The sequence below is a fragment of the Lepisma saccharinum genome, chromosome 26 (genome assembly GCF_977018435.1).
Source record: "Lepisma saccharinum chromosome 26, izLepSacc3.1, whole genome shotgun sequence".
In the NCBI taxonomy this organism is placed as follows: domain Eukaryota; kingdom Metazoa; phylum Arthropoda; class Insecta; order Zygentoma; family Lepismatidae; genus Lepisma; species Lepisma saccharinum.
The window spans coordinates 44,500,041-44,521,032 of NC_139254.1; the positions used below are offsets into that span (position 1 = coordinate 44,500,041).

Sequence of the window (20,992 nt, forward strand, 5' to 3'; positions counted from 1 at the left end):
GACGATAGGTCCAAAATGAGTTCGGATTGTCATTTGTGGGACGATTCTAGCCTAAATTGATGTGTCATACATACCCCTTTTCATTTGAAAATATTGTGTGATATCTAGGGATGAGACGAAGCTGAAAATTTACGATGCCGATGTATTCACCAATAATTTTTGGAACCGATACCGATGCCGATATTTAACTGATTCCGATACATAAGATTATTAAACAGAAATGGGATGTTATTGTCTGCATGACAAAAATAAATTTGCTATGTACATTTCTATTGCATATCATAAGTATATACATATATATTCTCAAGAGATGCGAATGTACATTTGCATCTACAAATGGTGGTCATGTGAACCTTTAAGAACATGATTCTCAAGAGATTTAACATTAGTGCACAAGCAGGTCTTTGAAATGCAAAATTAATTCCTGTTCTTAATGTTGGCAATTTACTGCTGTCAGATTCAACTTCAGAAACACGAGTTTTGGAAGCAGTTCAGGAAGTATCCTACTACTTCTCTTATCGCATATCTGTTCAACAACACTGAACACTCAATCACTGAATACTGATGCAGCAGGTATGCCCAAGTATTTTCTCAGCACTTGCTTCAGGTTTGAATACTCATTTTTGAATTTCCAATACAACAGCAGATCCTGGTTCAACAATGTACTGTTTTTATTTCCGATTTTGAGTTAGTTTGCTCCTCTGAATGAGAGTTTGCAATAATTTTATTACAAGAACTCTACAATAATGATAAATCATAACCTAATTGTCAATAAATCTTACAAAACTAGAATTTATAACTTATTAGAAGGTAAAACTCTAGTATAATCTGTACCGGTTTAAATATCTGCTTCGGCACATCCCTAGTGATATCCAATATTGCAGTATCCAAGATGGCTGCCATGATGGCCACACCCCCATTAAATGCAGTTTCCGCACCAATACCCACTTGCAACATGTGATTTTCCTCCACCCACGTGTATCATTATTACTGGCCTGTCCCGATACTTTTGATTAACCCTGTATATTGCTGTAAATCTTAAATTCTGCAGTTTTTGAATGTTGCAACAGTATTCCATTCAAGATGGTGACACTAATGTGCAATGCAGTTGAAATAAGCTCATCACAAAATGAAGAAACTTTCTGATTTTTATGGTACTTCGGATGAAAAAGAAGAATAGTTAAAAGGTATTACTGGCCAAATAATATGATATGTATGGAACGTCTTATACTGCTAACTGCTAGTTTGAAGGTCCTGAATATACCTCGTATAAATGTTATGTTAATTACAGTTTAGAAAAACTAAAGAAGGAGTGAGCAAAACCATGTATAAATTTGAAATTTCGAAGGATCTGACATCCCTTGCGCCCCACAAATCTGGCAAATACCGGATTTCAGTCAGTTGAACATGAACAGAAGCTTACTTTTTTCAATGTAGGAAAGCCAGAAGTGCTTAAAGACCATTCCGTAACATCCCATGTGGGCCAGTGGCTAACTACTGACAGCCAGCCTATTACTATTACCGTTTGTGTTTATGTTCACCTAGATGCTTCCCTTGAATTATTTCACAAGAGGTTGTTTAAGTATTCTCTCGAATCTGCAAGAAACGAAGGAGGTACCAAATTGACTCACTTTCTTTTAAGCATTGCAAGCATAGTGGATACTATTTTAATATTCCTCTCTAATTCTTGAATATTTTAGAGTGAAACTAGAGTAAATTGATGCATATACTTGCAGTGGATTACTTAACTATTAATATTAATCAAGATATGGATCAACTTTCAATTGTTGTAATATTCTAGCATCAACGTTAGTATCAGTGAAAACCAGTAAGAGTTCTGTCATAAACTCAGCCAATAAATAATGTTTGCCAGTTTTGACATAATTACTTTTTTTTAAAGTATTAACAAATTGGTTCTGTTTGGCAGTATTTTAAAAATGTACTTTTAAATATACTAGGGATGGGACCGATTAATTGGTAATCTATCGGTATCGGCATATATAGGCATATCAGTTTATCGGTAAAATTACCGATCCGATATATCAATAAATAGCTGATAAATTAGTGCAAAATTCTGGCATTTTGTTGTAATTTTTATGGATAACCTCCATGCTCTACTTTCTAAAAAAGTAAATGCCCAAATATGCAACTTCTTTTGCACTGCAGTCACCTTGAAACAATTTATTAAGGAGGTCAACGAACCTTTCAGGTTCTTCAAGGACCATGTCTAATTTTTAGAGGCACATATTTTTTGGTAAATAAAAAAGCAAAATTTTGGTACAAAAACAGAGTCTATTTCAGGTTCAAAAGCGGTAAATAAAATAAAATTTCGATGTTATAGCAGTGAATAATCTCATCAAAAGTGCTATATGAAATTACATTTTGGTTTTAAAATTGTGAATATAATCCTAAATTTGATTTAAAAACTACACTTATTACACAAAATATACTTTTCCCTTCTAATAGCACATTTATGTAGTTACCAGAGTATTAAGTTTATTCCTGTGTAAAGGTATCCATTTTTGCTTCTCAAATATTTACAGCAAAATTAATCAATTTTCCGTGAATTGCATAACTCACAGGATACTTCAGACTTCAGAAAGTGTCGCGTCGGTATATAAACGTTATAAATTTCATGTTTAAGAGTCAATTTCGCATTTTGCAGTTCATTTCGCATTATTTCGTGACAAAACAGGGTAGAAAAATGCACCTCAGACCTTTCAGAAACATGAGAAATGAACATTACAGCATGTTATTTCATATTTTGTGTTTTCGTCAAAAACGAAATTTGCATGCCTCTACTAATTTTATATCGGATCGGTAGAATATCGGTATTGGTAAATTTTATATCAGTACTTTATCGGTATCGGACAAAATTTCATATCAGCCCATCCCTAAAATATACATACTGTACTTGAAATTAATGAATGTAAGAATCGTTTACATAAAGTTTTGAAATTTGAACCATGCTACCATCTATTTCTAGGCTGGTATAATGACTAGTCTGAATGCTAGAGTGAGCATTCTGGCTGCTGCCAACCCTGCTTACGGGCGTTACAATCCAAGGAAGACCATTGAGCAGAACATCCAGTTGCCAGCTGCCCTCTTGTCCAGATTTGATCTCCTCTGGCTCATCCAAGATAAACCTGACAGGGACAACGATTTGAGGTGAGGCTAGTAACATAAAAATTGAATACCGCCACCGAAGACTGTGGGTTTGAGTCCTGTATTTCCTTTGCGATTGATTGTTTCTTCATGAATGTCATTAAATATCATTCATCAATTAACCTAAAGATGTAGAAAATGGGAATATTCAATTTTGTATTTTTCTTATTTTGAAATGTTCATTCTCATTTTTACCAGGTAAATCTCACTTGGTAGAAGCAATTGGTTAACCCTGTAAGTTTCTGACAGGGTTTATTTTAGTCCTTCCTTAGTTTCTTTTACCTTCCTAACAACATATTCTAAGGCAAAATTAAAGAGCAATGGAGATAATGCATCTCCCTGTCAACCCATCATGAATTGTAAATTTGTCAGACATATTAAAAAGACTGGCTAGATCTTGCTCAGGATGGGGACAAATGAAAGGCCTGTGTTGCTGCAGCCATAAACCTTCAGGTTTAAGAAGGCTAGAGAGTTAGTTATATTAATAACCACACAAATTTTACTTTCTGTCTCACTGTTACATACTTTTATCACATTTACAAGCTTCTATCTCTTTTAACCAAATCATATGCTTTTTTTTAAAATCAATGAATAGCCGATCGACATTTTGATTATATTCCCACTTTTTATATTTGTTGTATGTGGACTCAGATTTTGATTAAACGAGGTTTCAAGTGACTCTTCATTTATCTCAGGATATGAATGTCTGGGTTTTGACAAAGACCATTAAAATATATTCTTTCCTATTTACATTACGTAAGGTATTTCTTGAAAGTAGACGTACATATAACTTTATTTTTGAAATACTGTAAATGAATTATGATCTTCAGTGATTAAGTTTTTTCCTCAAAAATGTGTTAAAAAAAGGGTGCATCTTATATGCCAGCAAATACAGTACTTCACTTTCTGTAGGGCCTCCCCGATGGTGCAGTGGTACCGTTGTTGCCTTGTAATTAAGGAGTCCCAGGTTCGATACCTGGTGGAGGCACATAGTGGTTCGGATCCCACTTTAAACTGTAGGTCAAGTCCCGATTAGCCTTACTGTGCATAAAGTGGACTTAAAACACCAAATTAACTAACATTACTGTCTGTAAAAGAACTATTTTTGCTCAGGTGCCCAGCTTTCTCCTATTTATTTATAACATTTTTCTCAAATTCTAAGAGATGTATTGACTAAATTTATGTAAAACCCTTGGCATTACAAAAGTTGTTAGAGGCTGATCATGTTCTAGCCTGATTGATTCACATAGATATACAGAGAGCTCGGTACTAGCTCTTAGCAGGGAAAGAGCATACACGTTTACTGTGGAGTTAATATGCAAGTAAAATTGATCTAACAGATAAGTTTTACTTAAAATTAATGCAACTGTTTTTCAAAATAATAAAATTGCATGTACGAGGGCCACTATTTATATTTTGAGCCTTGGCAACACTGATTGAAGTTAGGCGCAATGCACGGAATCATTTGGCATTATTGACCATAAGGTACTTCAAATGTTTTGTCAATAGCTTCATTTGTGTTGTTTATGTTGCCTTGGAGATTGCGTGACAACAATAAAATGGAATTAACTCGTGAACATTTTCGTGCGATGATTTTTTACGATTTTCAACGTGGATTATCAAGACAAGAGTGCATCGATCAACTTACTTCCACATTTGGCGATGAAGCCCCATCCTTTGCCACTGTGAAACGCTGGTATAACGAATTTAATCGTGGCCGCCATTCGCTCACCGACGAGATTCGCGAAGGTCGTCCAAAATCAGTTGTTGTTCAAGAAAACATTGATGCTGTGCAAAACCTAATACTGCAAGATCGTCATGTGACATACTGTGAGATTGAGGCAACCATAGGCATTAGTTCCACCAGCATATATAAAATATTACATGATCATTTAGCTGTGAGAAAGGTATGTTCTCGTTGGATCTCACACAATTTGACAAAAACTCAAAAAGATGCTCGCGTCAATTGGTGCAAACAAATGCTCAATAAATACAATCGTGGTTCTTCAAAAGACGTATATAAGATTGTAACAGGTGACGAATCATGGAGATATGCATATGAGCCGGAATGTAAACAGCTGTCGACTGACTGTATGGATGTTTCAAGATGAACCGAATCCAACAAAAGTTGTTCGCGCTCGAAGCACATCGAAACAAATGGTCGCCTATTTTTTCGGGAAAACTGGTCATGTAGCAACTGTGCCTTTAGAGTAACATAGAACGGTCAACTCTGAATGGTACACAACAATTTGTTTGCCAGAGGTCTTCGGTCAAATATGGAAAACAAACAAACGCCGTCGGATCATTCTTCATCAAGACAATGCCAGCTGTCACACATCTCGTCTAACAGCCGACTTTATGAACAGTCAAAAAATCGAATTGATGGGTCATCCGCCGTACAGTCCTGATTTATCACCCAATGACTTCTTCTTGTTCCCTGAATGTCAAGAATAAATTGCGTGGACAACGATTTTCGTCGGCGGAAGATGCCGTTGGTGCGTTCAAAAACCATATTATGGAGGTATCTCAAGAATATTGGAAAAACTGCTTTGCAAATGGTTTGAACGAATGCAAAAGTGTATTGACCATAAAGGAGAATACTTCGAAAAACAATAAAGCAGTTTTCAATGCCAAATTCCTGTTTTTTCATTGTTAGGCTCAAAATATAAATAGTGACCCTCGTATTAAATAAACAAGCACTGGAGTACTTTATTTTACTTTACTACTTATTGTGAGGAGGAAAAAAGAAAACCTTTAACTATTTGAAGATGAACTCCATGCGGCGGTCTTTCATTGAATTATTCATTTTTGCTTGTACGACTTACCATTCAGAACACCAGATTATACAGAGTGTCCGAAAAGTCACGCAACGCGGTGTTTACGACCGTATAACGGAATAGCGAAACGGAATGAGAAGAAACGCTTTCTGCCAAGATAATGCCCTGTATGGATTACACAGATGGCTTATTGAGATGAAGGTTAACCCAGTAGAATCATGGGAAATGGTTCGATGGTTTACTGTATGTGCAAATTACAATTACTTTATATTTGATGGCAAAATCTATCAGCAAAATAATGGTCTATCAATGGGAAACCCAGTATCCGGAATCATCTCCAGCATTTTCCTTCATTACATAGAATCTCCAATTGTTAATGCGATAGGTGCGGATATCAAACTCTACATCAGATATGTAGATGATGTGCTAATTATTGCTAAAAATGAGAACACCATCATGGACGTATTTAAATCGTTAAATGAATCACATCGTCGCATAAAATTCACTTGCGAACCCATGAATAACAATGTAATTTCTTTCCTTGATCTGCAAATTAAGACAACTGACTCAACAATTCAAACATCAGTCCATAGAAAAAATTAGCGGGGGAAAAATACATCCATGCCAAATCAGAACATTCGCGTATAACAATGGATAACATATTTTTAAATTTTTTCCTGAGAGCACAAAGACTATGTTCTAATAATGAGGATATCAAAAATGAAGAAGAAAGGCTCTTTAATATAGCAAAAGAAAATGGCTTTCACACTAACAGAATAAACCAAATCAAAAAACAAGTTGCAAGAAAACTAAAGGAAAAGAGAAATACAGACAAAGATGAAAAATCTGTTGAAAAGAAATTTGTGTGCATTCCATTCCACAAGGGATTCTCACATAAAATTGCAAAAATTTTTAAAAGTTTTAATTTCAAAATTGTTTTTAAAGCACCAAGAAGTTTGGAATGTACATTTAATGAATTCAAAATGAGAAACTCGCTACCAGATGTGGAAACCACAGGAATATATAATATAAGTTGTTCATGTTCAAAAGATTATGTGGGACAAACAGCAAGGAAAATGGCAATAAGATGGCACGAACATGATTTGGACATTATAAATCTAAACCCAAGAAGAGGTTTGTCAACTCATATCATCGAAGAGAAGCATTTGATTAAAAAGAGAAGGGTTTTAAAAAGATTAACGGGAAACACAGAGTTGAATGTCTGGGAAGCCTCGTTCATTGCAGAAGAACACTGGAATAAATTAAATAATGAAAATGGTAACATAGATCCAGTGTGGAGTTTTCTTTTTCACAAATGGAGTAAGCCACCATCTTTAAAATTTAATGTAACAGAAAACATCAAGAGACTTTGTGAAAACAATGATGAATTTGAATTACCTGATGATATTTGGGATTCATAATTTAAAAAATTCTAAAATAAAAATAAAATAGACTGCTTTTTTCAGTTAAGTTGCTATATTACAACAATGTAACATTGACAACATCCATTATATAACGGATTATTTTTGTTTAAAAATTACTAACCATTGTTATAACTGTATCTTTAGTCAAAATGAAAATAAATGTCTGATGAAAGGAGCGTGTGTTCTCCTGAAACGTCACAAAGAAAAAAACTGTTTTCTTATGCTTGTAATAACCGTAAACTACAGGAAAATAATTCTATCATGCTAGCAATGCGTACATACAAGAAAAACTATAATGCCCTGTATATTGGGAAAATTTAGAGAGACAAACATACGTAAGAACATGCATGTTTTAATAACAAATAAGCAAAGTGTTGCCAAAGGCGGAAAAAAAATATTTGCAAATCATGTATATTGATGCACAGAACTCACTGAGGTAAATTATTGCAACATTTCACAATACCGACGAACAATTTGGATGGCCATCTAATGAATTTGACAGAAAAATAACTTTGACGAAGTTTCAAAAACATTGCAGAAGGGAATAAATGGGCTGTTCCAAAAATCGATGTTTTCACAATATTACGAGGGACAGTGGCAACACTGTTGGTGTCACGAGTCACTAACAGACGTGTTTCACCTCAGGCTATCACACTAAGGCACTTTTAACGACAAAGGAGAAAGTTGGTTTTTCTCGAACATATGCAACAAATTACATACACCTTGCAACCCTGAAATGTGGTTTCAATTGGATAGGTATGTCAACAGCCAAAATTCCAGGCATTGGTCGACAGAAAACCCACATAAGTTGCATGAACTACCCTTGCACTCTCCGAAAATCGGTGTATGGTGTGGAATATCGCGATGCTGTGTACGGGGATCTCATAATGCAATTCGTTGCTCTCCTGGAAGAAGACGAACGTGATGTTTGGCTACAACAAGATGGAGCAAGTTGCCATACATCTAATGAATCGCTTCGTATGCTGAGAGAATTTTTTGGTGATCGTCTAATATCCAAGGATTTATGGCGAACCAACTTATGTATCCAAGAATATGGTGGACACTTCAAACATTTGCTTTAATTTGTAGTGATACACACATTTCAGGGTTGCAAGGTGTATGTTACATACACATATATACACATATTGCATATGTTCGAGAATAACCAACTTTCTCCTTTGTCGTTAAAAGTGCCTTAGTGTGATAGCCTGAGGTGAAACACGTCTGTTAGTGACGCGTGACACCAACAGTGTTGCCAGTGTCTCTCGTAATATTGTGAAAACATCGATTTTTGGAACAGCCCATTTATTCCCTTCTGCAATGTTTTTGAAACTTCGTCAAAGTTATTTTTCTGTCAAATTCATTAGATGGCCATCCAAATTGTTCGTTGGTATTGTGAAATGTTGCAATAATTTACCTCAGTGAGTTCTGTGCATCAATATACATGATTTGCAAATATTTTTTTTTCCGCCTTTGGCAACACTTTGCTTATTTGTTATTAAAACATGCATGTTCTTACGTATGTTTGTCTCTCTAAATTTTCCCAATATACAGGGCATTATCTTGGCAGAAAGCGTTTCTTCTCATTCCGTTTCGCTATTCCGTTATACGGTCGTAAACACCGCGTTGCGTGACTTTTCGGACACTCTGTATAACTTACTGCCAGAAAAGAAATAACTCTTTGAATAGATTCGAAAACTTAAACTATCACACACTGACTGACAAGCGAAACAGACATGTTACATGGCTGGCCACTGTTTCTCTCAGTAATCGCATGTTTATGTGTGGTGTCCTCCATAGTGTGAGAGCTTTTGATTTCTACCATTCGGCAGCACCACCGTACATCCGCTTTTTACCATTGACAAGGGCCTAGCAGGGTTAGAAATGGAAGCAGTGCTTACGTTAGGGTTAACATGGAGATGTACTGGCAGTCCCCGAGGGGGCAGCAGTTTCATATACCAGTTCGCCTCTCGTCGTGCAACAAGTGAATTTGAAAGCGCCACACAGCGTAACGGTATGCAGTAAGATAGCGGAAGTTGAAATATTTTATTTTTGCAGGTGGCCACTGCTATATCTATAATCTTAAATTGGCAGTGTTGCAATACTCAGAGTATTTTTGCCAAGACATGTAACTGATGTGTGGTACAAGTAATAATGTTTACCTTAATGCTTGTTTGCATAGCATATGTGTCTGTTTTGTTTTGAAGTATAACTTCAACAAGCTACATACACAATGAAGAATGAATGGGGCTGATATCTCAAAATAAAATAAAATTCTTATTAAATTAATTGTTTATTACAAATGCGGCACGACATATTAGTCAGGGTCTATTGATATTGACCAAGAAAGCCTTATTGGTGCATAATTTTACCAATTCTGTATACCTATAAATAGTCTGTTATTTTGAGCAAAATTTATTATTTTTTTATGATTATAGAAACATAATTGCTATAATTATTTTCCTGTAGTTTACGGTTATTACAAGCATAAGAAAACAGTTTTTTCTTTGTGACGTTTCAGGAGAACACACGCTCCTTTCATCAGACATTTATTTTCATTTTGACTAAAGATACAGTTATAACAATGGTTAGTAATTTTTAAACAAAAAGAATCTGTTATATAATGGATGTTGTCAATGTTACATTGTTGTAATATAGCTTGTTATAACTGTATCTTTAGTCAAAATGAAAATAAATGTCTGATGAAAGGAGCGTGTGTTCTCCTGAAACGTCACAAAGAAAAAACTGTTTTCTTATGCTTGTAATAACCGTAAACTACAGGAAAATAATTCTATCATGCAAGCAATGCGTACATACAAGAAAAACTATAATTGCTATACTTTGGTTGAGTAAAATTACTCTGTTCACAGGGTGTAATGAATGTTCCCGGCTTCGATACCCAGTAGACACACATAGTGGTTCGGATCCTACTTCACACTGTAGGTCCAGTCCCGATTAACCTTACTGTGCATAAAGTGTACTTAAAACACCAATCAACCAATCAATCAATCTGTTCACAAGGAAAACCGTTGTATCTAAAGATATCTGTTTGTTGGTTATTCTGAGATCTGTAATTTAGTCTTATATATTCCCGTTTCATTTTTCTGCATAGTTTGTGTTCGCGATCTATTTTGCCACCTGCCTGGCTTCGTCAGGCATGTACTAAAAACTATGCGTAAAAATGTAACTCAAACTTATCAGAGTCCATTTCAATCACCTGGTTCATGTGGTAACAGTGGTAAACTAAACCTCTTTCCACTTAGGCTCGCTCAGCATATCACTTACGTCCACCAGCATTGCAAGCAACCACCCACACAGTTCCAGTCCCTGGACATGCAGCTGATGCGAAGATACATTGCACTGTGCAAGAAGAAGCAGCCCACAATACCTGAAGATCTCACTGACTATATTGTTGGTAAGTAATACTTGCTTATGGTGAGAAATTCTTATTATGTTGATGCTCCTTTTTTAAGTTGTGTTGGGTATTACAAGTGGCTTTATTTTCTTCCTTGCTCTGTAATCAAACACTTAAAATTTGTGAGAAATTGAAATTTTGAATGTTGATATGACTTGAGCAGATTATGTTCCATATATTCTTCTTTGTAGCTGATCAATGGTCGTTCATTCATTCTCAGTTTTGGACTTTTAACCACTGTGTTAATCTTAAAAATAGCAACGTTTCGGAGGCTGATTCTGCCTCCGTCTTCAGGGTAGTGTGTAATCTGCTAAATCATACTTCAGTCCCTGGACACATGATGTGTTTGGGGACGGTGTCTATATGGAGTGAGAAGAAATGTTTTGCCTTGGAGGATTATTCTCAGTGGCAAAGGCTCCACCTCATCTGCTGGTCACAAAGACCTCTTGTATTAGGGTAAATCAAAAAGTAAAGGCAATTTTCACATAACATCTTTATTTCCACACAAGAAGAAGAACTACACATATCACTTTTCCACATATGCCCCTGCACGGCAATGCACTTTTGGTATTGTGCAATCAGCTTCTGTATCCCATCCACGAAGAAGGTTTTTGGTTGCACCGCCTGCTGGCCGTCGTCATCTGACCTGAACCGACGACCATACAGCTTTAAAGCGGTCCACACACTCATACACCTTTTGTTGAGTCATGGTGCTTGCTTCATACTGCGGTAACAGCTGACGGTGAATGTCTGCCGGTTTAACTCCCTCCAACCACAGAAAGTGCACTACAGCGCGCTGTTCCTCTATGGTGTATTTGTGGTGTGGTGTGTCCATACATGCGACCTTTTTGCTCCGCAACACTCAACTGAATGGGGCAGTGATGGATACTCCTACTTCCACGTCACTTCAAGTATACATGTGGTGACATCAGACACACCCAATCTTCGTTTATTCCTGCGAAAACACAAAATTGCCTTTAGTTTTTGATTTACCTAGTCTATGAAGGTGCTGGGGAAGATTATCAGTGGCTCCACCTTGGCTGGTGGTTACGTCAATACCTGTTTTTATATGTAAGCTGTCATGAAGGATTATATTGCGGTGACCCAGGCCCCACCTTGTCAAAGGATTGATACTGCTGGATACCAACCCCAAAAATGCAATATTCTCCTTCAGTGCCGCTTACGTGCAACTGTCGGACCCTGAATGGTTATGGACATGCAGTTCTCCCAGTGCGTGTGCTACACTGATCCTCATTTGTATGCTGACTGGCCAAAGCAGGGTTGGAGATGTATCTGTAAAGATACATCAACTTTACACTTTACTGTAGGGGAGGATTATGCTGCCATATATGAGGGCTGATTAAAAAGTAACCAGACTGCCTCTGTTTCTTCTGAAGAAGGGTAGATGTGACAGTTTGGTGCTGGTGTTTGTGGACATTAGACATTGACAAGTCTGCCCTGCAGTTGAACTTTGATAGTCTTCAGCATTTTCTCACAGCAAGTGGAAATACCTGGTACATGTTGTCATTGAGAATATAGATGTTGATGTGAGAGTACGGCATACATGTGCAATTGAATTTTGCATTAAGCCTGTGAAGAGTGGCGATGAAATTCTTGAAATATCAGTGCACTCATCCTGTGATGCAACTATTAGCCATTAGTGGGAGAATAACCTTACGAGCAGCAAAGCACATTCAGAAAAGCCATCCACTGCATGTACAAATATCAACATTACCAAGGTACGCTTGCAAGAAGACAGAATATGCAACTTTCAGCTTCACTTGACATCTCATTCAAACTAACTCAACACATGGTGACGAACTGAAACCACATCCAATGTTCACACCAAGTGGGTACCCAGAATTCTGAGGGAAGAGCAGATGGGGCGATGAGTTAAGGTGTAGAAGAACACTGTTCAGTTGAAGGGATTAGCACAAGAAGGACATGTCCCACATTTTAAGAAATTGAGAACAATAAATTTATGTGTGCATCATACACACAGTGGTTTTGATGGAGAAAAGTGGCAAAATATGATATCTCTTACAGAATGTGCAGTACAAAAATTTTAAACAAGAAAAAAGGTGTGGATACACTTAAAAATAATAAGTAAGTAAGTACCGTATGTAGTTTTTCTTGTATGTACGCATTGCTTGCATTATAGAATTATTTTCCTGTAGTTTACGGTTATTACAAGCATAAGAAAACAGTTTTTCTTTGTGACGTTTCAGGAGAACACACGCTCCTTTCATTAGACATTTATTTTCATTTTGACTAAATATTGTACTTGTAGTCAAAATGAAAATAAATGTCTAATGAAAGGAGCGTGTGTTCTCCTGAAACGTCACAAAGAAAAACTGTTTTCTTATGCTTGTAATAACCGTAAACTACAGGAAAATAGTACCGTATGTATTTTGACTATTTCCATAATAACTACAAGGGCATCCCCAGTGATGTAGTGGTAATATCTCCTTGTAATCAAAGGTTCCCAGGTTCGATACACCAATTTCCACAATGGTTCAGATCCCACTTTAAAACTGTACGTCCAGTCCTGCATATTTTGTTTTCGATAAAAACACAAAATGAGACATAAAATGTAATGTTCATTTTCCATGTTTTTGGAAGGTATGAAATGCATTTTGGCGCCATATTTTGTCACAAAATTATGTGAAATAAACTCTTAAACACGATATGTAGAATCTATTCACAGACTTGACACTTCCTGAAGTCTGAATTATCCTACAAGTTACGCGATTCCTGGAAAATTGGTTAATTCTGCTGTAAATATTTGAAAAGCAAAAAAGGGCTCTTTTACACAGGAATATACTTAATACTCTGATAACTACATTAATGTGGTATTAAAAGGGAAATTTTACCACATACTTACAACAGCTCGCCTCCCATCACATACACCCATAACAAAATAGAAGAGTAGCGCATCGTGCTGTTTTACCCAGTCAACACCGGATGGATACACCTGAAGATCGCAGGCCGCAAATGGCCATCGTCATACACTAAAACACTAGTTCATATTTAATTTTAGTATTGTCTTTACCGATGCACGTTAACTGTCTTTAAAAATTGACTATTGGGACAGTACACAAAGCAACTTTTTAAGCACCCCCTCCAATAGGTAAGAATGCTGATGCGGGAGTGTTTGAGAACGAAAACTTTTTCTTACTCGCAGGTCCAAACGCTGCACGGGAACTGTTTACGTACGAGCAAGAAAAACTGTGTTCGGAGCACTGTGAAAGTTCATCTCTCTGCTTGTAAGACTTGCCGAGCACTCTTTATATAATACGACTGGTTTCTTAAAGTTCTACCCGGGCACTGTTCTCCCTAAAGTTTCTTCAGAGTCCTTTTCCCACCACTAAGTTTCGCACTATACTTGAACGAGAGACCGTCTTTCTTTCCTATTGGTCCATTAACGTTAGTTCTGCCCACAACGGGGCAGTGTTTACACCAGGGAGGGATGGTAGCGAAAATACAATAACCCCTTGTTCGTGGGGGTGATTTGAAGAGCGAAAGTATATGGTTCGAATCAATTTAAACTTCCTATAACTTTGGTGCGAGCCTCTCACTTCTGACAATTCATTTAGTTTATCACTTTCTTAGTTGTTTTAATGTTTCGTACGTGACGACAAATTTCCTACAGCTTTTAGAGTGAAGTCAAGAGTTCAAGATTCCTTGTTCCTCATGGTGTCCCCGAAGTGCCAAAATCGCAATCTGAATTTATGAGGATGGCTCTGGTTCTTGTACACGTCTGTATTCAGGATTCTCGGTGCCTGTGAGATGCTGGCCTTCAAGAAGACAGAAGACTCATTGTTTTCAAAGCTCATAATGTAAGCGAGCATCGTTTCCAGCGGGAGTTGTTGGGACCTTTTTAAATTAAATTTCTGGAACCCTTTGGTTGATGCTCTTCCCCTGCTCACCATCTGTATTTCCAATCTCGACTAAATGCGGCTTATGGGTTTTTATGGTGACAGGTCCAAATGAATATTGGAGGGAGATCGGAGTTTATTGCGGGATCACACTGGTTTCCTTATCTTGACGTAGGCCCGGTGATTAAATGGATGGCTTGGTCCGTGGGAAGAACTCTGGTTCGTTAGAGATTGCTGTGTCATTTCTCAGATAGCAAAAAAAAAAATCTTGGGGAAGTTTGAAGCAAGACCGAAATGGTAATGATAAATCGGCCATAATGTCCTGTGGTGTCCGCAGAAATTCTGTAAGGTTGGGTATGACACAAGGGGTGTGTTGTTTTGTACCGATATCTTGATCATTTATTTACAGTAAATATGGGCTCTACCAATAGAATAATATATAAAATACTAAGTTTTAACTTTTTTCAGTCTCCAGGTTGGAACAATTTACTACAGTTACATGCTTTGGATATGGTATCACCTAGTGAATTTTAATTCTTGTTGCAGGTGCATATGTTGAAATGAGGAAGGAGGCTCGTAACAGCAAAGATATGACATTTACATCTGCTCGTAATTTGCTTGGAATTCTTCGTCTTGCAACATCTTTGGTAAGTGATGCCCTTGGCATAAAATGCTCACTGTAAAGTTGTAGGGGGGGAGAAGGGAATTCTGTAGTACTTCAGGGTCTACTCACCGGGTATTAGAGAATTATGTGTGAATTCTACGTCAATTTTTTTTCCGTAGACGTGAAAAATTGCAACTTTTATTAATCCAAATGAATTCATACATTTATTTATTTATTCATTTATTTGAAAAGTCCATTTCACATCAGGATATCAACCGGAAAAGAAATAAACAAAATAATAAGATGGACACATACACACACATATACATATATAACAAGAATAATAACAACTAGGGCAAAAAGAATATTATTTACACTTCAGCTGTTTTATGCACGCCGTTCTGTAAGTCTGCTTTGATAAATGGAAGCCCGGAGCATCTTTTAAGGAGTTGTAAATGGTTTGTAGCCTGTAGAGAAGTGATCTTTGTTCTAAAGATAGCCTTGAAGATTTAATGTAAAAGACATTGTTGCATTTACTGTTGGGACGTGGGATTCTGATATTAAGAAGTGGCAAGAGTTCGCTGGTGAAAAGTTTTCCATTAATGATTCTGAAGAGTAGTGTTAAATCTGAGAGTTGACGGCGAAGAGAAGGGTCATGAATTTGTAGAGTGGATAGAATTTCTTGTTTGGAGAAGTTTGCAAGGGTTGGGCATCTGAGTTTGACTGTTCTGACGAAGAAACTTACTACTTTGTTTGTTTTCTTTAAATTCCTTTCACATGCCATTGACCAAATACAGGAGCCATATTCAAGAATAGGAACAACACACATTGTAAAGTAGGTTTTGAGGGCAGAAACGTGTGTTATGTCTGTAAATCTGTAAATTAGTCCAAGTGTTTTCATCGCTTTCGAAGTTATGTAGTCTATGTGATGGTTCAAAGTTAGTTTGCTATCAAAAATGACACCAAGATCCTTGTGCTGTCGTACGAATGGAATAACCTGGTTGCATAACTTGTAGGATGGCACTGTGCTATTGGATTTAAAGGTAAACCTCATGACAACAGATTTATCCGGATTTAATTTGAGATTCCAGTCTTGACACCAGCGTTCAATGTGTTTGAGATTGCCTTGGATATAGCATGTGTCCTGAAGTGAGGTAATGTTTCGGAATAATTTGCAGTCATCAGCATACAATAATGCTGAACATTCGGAAGAGATATATTCGTGAATGTCATCCATGAAGAGTGAGAAATACAGGGGCCCCAGAGAACTTCCTTGGGGCACACCGGAAACTACAGGAAGCCACGACGAAGAGCAACCAGATACGATAACCTTTTGCTTTCTATTGTGCAAGTAAGATGAAAGTAGTTTCAGAAGAGCTCCGTGAATATTGAATCTATTTGATAATTTGTGGATGAGTTGCGTGTGAGAGATAGAGTCAAAGGCTTTGGAAAAGTCTAAGTATACGACATCCATGTCTAGCTTGGCATTCAGGCAATTGACCGCTTTGGTAAGCAAGCAAGCAAGGTTTGTGTCACAGGAAGCATGAGGGAGAAATCCGTGTTGAGTGGGAGAGAGGAACGGAGGAGAAACATGTGCAAGGATACGATTAGAAATGATTTTTTCGGCTAGCAGTGCAAGTGTAGGAAGTAAGGAAATCGGCCGATAGGAAGTGACATGAGTTTTGTTTCCGTGTTTGAGGATAGGGACTATATTTGCTTGCTTCCATGTACAAGGAAACACACCTTCGGAAAAGCATTTATTAAAGATTGTGGTTATTGGTTTAGATAAAATATGGGCTAAATGTTTCAGAAATATTGCAGGAATATCAAATGTCCCGAGTTTTTCACAGTTTATGAAGGAAGATAAAACGGAAGCTGCGTGGAAAATAAAACAGAATTCTCTTAATTCTTTTACTTTGCTAGTGTCCTTTGCAGAACAATATATCTGACAGAAGAAAGATTATTACAAGATAAGATATTGTGGATTTGATTAGGTAAATTTGAGTTTCAAATCGTTATACAACTAATCATTTTTTGTAGATTAGTATATTCCGTAACATTTGTGACTTGTATATGTAGATATATTCCCAGTCTGAGTATGTAAAATGGCAAATGTAAACTTCACATCTTAAATTGAAATTGTTAGATAGTAATACCGTTTTAATTTAATTACCTGGGTAGAATTTTTGGATACATTGGAATCGCACAAAACCTTTATATCGTTAATATATTTGTGTATTTGGGGGAGGGGGTTGAGAGGCGGTAAGGTTGAAATAGAGAAAGCATCTGCTTGGACCCTTGAGTTTTTGGAAAGTTCGCCTTGAAAACCTGGAATTATGCTTGAATGTTATCATGGTCCTAGAGTGGCCACCCTGGTACTTATATCCAGAGGGTGGGGAATACAGAATGCCTGGTTGCCATGGCACCTAAAATCTCCTGTTTCATTTTCTTTTTTTCCTGTTTCCAGTATTTCCATGTTATAGACCATCACTAAACACACCTTTTGTTGCCTTCAAACATCAACAGTGTTGCCACTGTACCTCATAATTTTTTTAAAACACCCATTTGGACCGGTACGCCTTTACGAGGCATTTCAGGATTGGCTGTACGCGAAAACGATCGGTTTTCTTCTCTGAACTATAGATGGCGAAATAGTCCACCTACCCAAGGTGGAAATTGACGTCCAAATTTCCGTACGAATGTTTGACATGCAATTTTCCATGCTTTGTGGAAAAATAAATTTACACTTTCACTTACATTTGGCAACACTGCACCCCGTTTGTTGTTTCTATGTTTAAAAATATCTACTTGGACAGGGCTAACATTTGGTGTATGACTTATGTATGTACAGGTTTCGGTTACAAAGTAACGCCACTCTTAATTCCCAGTTGCACCGTTCGTGGGACACCCTGTAGAATGTATTGCATAGTTATTTATGCTGTTAGTAGTAAATCCAGCTCAAGAATTAATTACTGTATTAATTAATAAATTAAATGTTTTTTTTTTTAACTTTTGGAATTTTACACAAAGTTCTGGACCAAAGCATGTGGGTTGCAGGCAGAGGTAACAACAGAATTGTAATGTCTTTGTGTATAACTCTGCCCACTGGTTTATTTTCCTTTCAAATCCTTTGTAAATTCTCCGAACTTCTGCCTAATGCCTTTCTTCCTATTGGTTTTAATCTATAAATACTTTTCATTAATTTTCCATTTGTCATTCTATGCCACTATCCAAACCACCATAGTCTTTGAGAATTATGTTTATAATATTTTTGTTTTGGATTATATTATTTCACTCTTCACTTCTTTGGTCAATACAAATGATTGATGTGTCTCGAAGGAGGACCATTACAGCAATTAACACACCTACACGGAATTTGCAATAATTATTTGTAAGCTGCATACATTTCAAACAGCTTCAAATTATGTATCACGTCTACCTATAAGCATGTGCAATTCTAACAATACCAGGACTATAACTTGCAAAATAGGTCTATTACCAGCTGAACTGCACTGACTGTTTAGTGTCTTTATTGCAAGTTATTCTTTGCAGGCACGTCTCCGATTGGGTGATGCTGTTGTGAAGGAGGATGTGAAGGAAGCCATCCGTTTGCTGGAAATGTCCAAGGATTCTCTGAACCACCAGGAGCAAAGCATTGGCAGGTAAGTTGATATACACGGTGTACACAAAGTGTCTCATACATTTCAATTATTAATAAATCAATGAAGATACAAATAAGCGGGTTGCGATGATAGATAAACTCAAAACTTTTTATGTGCTCCTTTTGTCACATGGAAAATGTCAAGCCGATTATAGATTTCTTCTCACGTTCGGGTCAGCCATCCACGGTCGCTATCACATTGTTTATTCTGGCTTTCAGTTCATCAATGTTCATCACTTTTGTAAGGTTTGTCATAATTGTTAGTCATGTTTTGAACGAACTCTTTCTGGGAAGATGGATTTCACTTGGTGGTCCTATTCCTTGGCCTTGAAGGTCACCCTGAACAACCTCATTGAATTTTATTTTCTCCAGGGATATGTGGCAGACATTGTTTTTAGGAAAACTTACTACAAAATGAGCACATATTGACAGGGTGGCGACAGACCTGGAAAACCTGGAAAACCGGGAAAAGTCAGGGAATTTGAGGTGTCAAAAAAAGTCAGGGAAATGTCAGGGAATTTCGTCTTGATTGACTTCGAACAGTCTTTTGACGAAAATTGTTATAACTCTGGCACTATGGGAGCAATCTACTTCGGATAACTTTTGTTTTGCAGCTAAAACATCAGCGCATGCAACGGTGTACAATTTACAACACCGGACCGAGGAAGGGGGCTTGGGGGGGCATGTCCCCCGAATTTCAATGGAAAAAACAAAAATCTGGAGTTTGCCCCCTCTTCTCCCGCTATTTTGGGGAGAAGGCGCAAACTTTAGTATTCTTTTCAAAGAATGGACATTTCTCAACAGAATGAAACATGTTTTATGTTCTTGGGTGCCATACAAGTTGAATAATAAGCCAAAATGTGATTATTATTTTTTTTACGAAATGTATAAGTAATTTACATTTTTGGAGGAAAATTGTTATAACTCGGGCACTAAGGGAGCAATCTACTTCGGATAAGTTTTGTTTTGCAGCTAAAACATCAGAGCATGCAGCGGTGTATAATTCAGAACGCCGAACCAAGTAAAGGGGGTTTGGGGGGAGCGACTACCGAATTTCAATGGAAAAAAAAAACAACAAAAATATGGAGTTTACCCACTATTCTCCCGTTATTTGGAAAGAAGGTGCGAACTTTAGTATTCTTTTCGAAGAATGGACATTTCTCAAGAGAATGAAACATGTTTCATGTTCTTTGGTGCCATACAAGTTGAATAATATGCCAAAATGTTAATTTTTTTTTTTACGAAAAATAGGTCATATGCATGTTTGGAGGAAAATTGTTATAACTCGGGTACTATGGGGGCAATCTACTTCGGATAAGTTTTGGTTTGCAGCTAAAACATCATAGCATGCAACTGTGTACAATTCAGAACACCGAACCGAAGAAGGGGGGGTTTGGGGGCGCAACTACCGAATTTCAATGAAAAAAAAATAATCTGGAGTTTACCTCCTCTTCTCCCGCTATTTTGGGGAGAAGGCGCAAACCTTAGTATTCTCTTCAAAGAATCGACGTTTCCAAAGAGATTGAAACATGTTTCATGTTCTTTGGTGCCATACAAGTTGAATAATATGCCAAAATGTGATTTTTCTTTTTTTACGAGAAATAGGTAATTTGCATGTTTGGAGGAAAATTATTATAACTCGGGTACTATGGGGGCAATCTACTTCGGATAAGTTTTGGTTTGCAGCTAAAACATCATAGCATGCAACTGTGTACAATTCAGAACACCGAAGCGAAGAAGGGGGGTTTGGGGGCGCAACTACCGAATTTCAATGAAAAAAAAATCTGGAGTTTACCTCCTCTTCTCCCTCTATTTTGGGGAGAAGGCGCAAACCTTAGTATTCTCTTCAAAGAATGGACGTTTCCAAAGATATTGAAATATGTTTCATGTTCTTTGGTGCCATACAAGTTGAATAATATGCCAAAATGTGATTTTTCTTTTTTTTACGAAAAATAGGTAATTTGCATTTTTGGAGGAAAATTGTTATAACTCGGGCACTACGGGAGCAATCTACTTCGGATATGTTTTGTTTTGCAGATAAAACATCAGAGCATGCAACAGTGTACAA

The 20,992-nt window shown here is 37.0% G+C and overlaps 1 protein-coding gene across 1 annotated transcript in view; it reads left to right on the forward strand.

Moving 5' to 3' along the window:
• The window catches only part of Mcm7 (minichromosome maintenance 7), a 92,883-nt gene that overhangs the window by 64,203 nt on the left and 7,688 nt on the right, over positions 1 to 20,992 (forward strand). The window contains exons 11-14 of the mRNA XM_083112779.1: positions 2,987 to 3,168; positions 10,630 to 10,781; positions 15,206 to 15,306; positions 18,816 to 18,925. Of these exons, the coding sequence (XP_082968905.1) occupies positions 2,987 to 3,168; positions 10,630 to 10,781; positions 15,206 to 15,306; positions 18,816 to 18,925 (545 nt within the window). The remainder of the gene's footprint in view (positions 1 to 2,986; positions 3,169 to 10,629; positions 10,782 to 15,205; positions 15,307 to 18,815; positions 18,926 to 20,992) is intronic.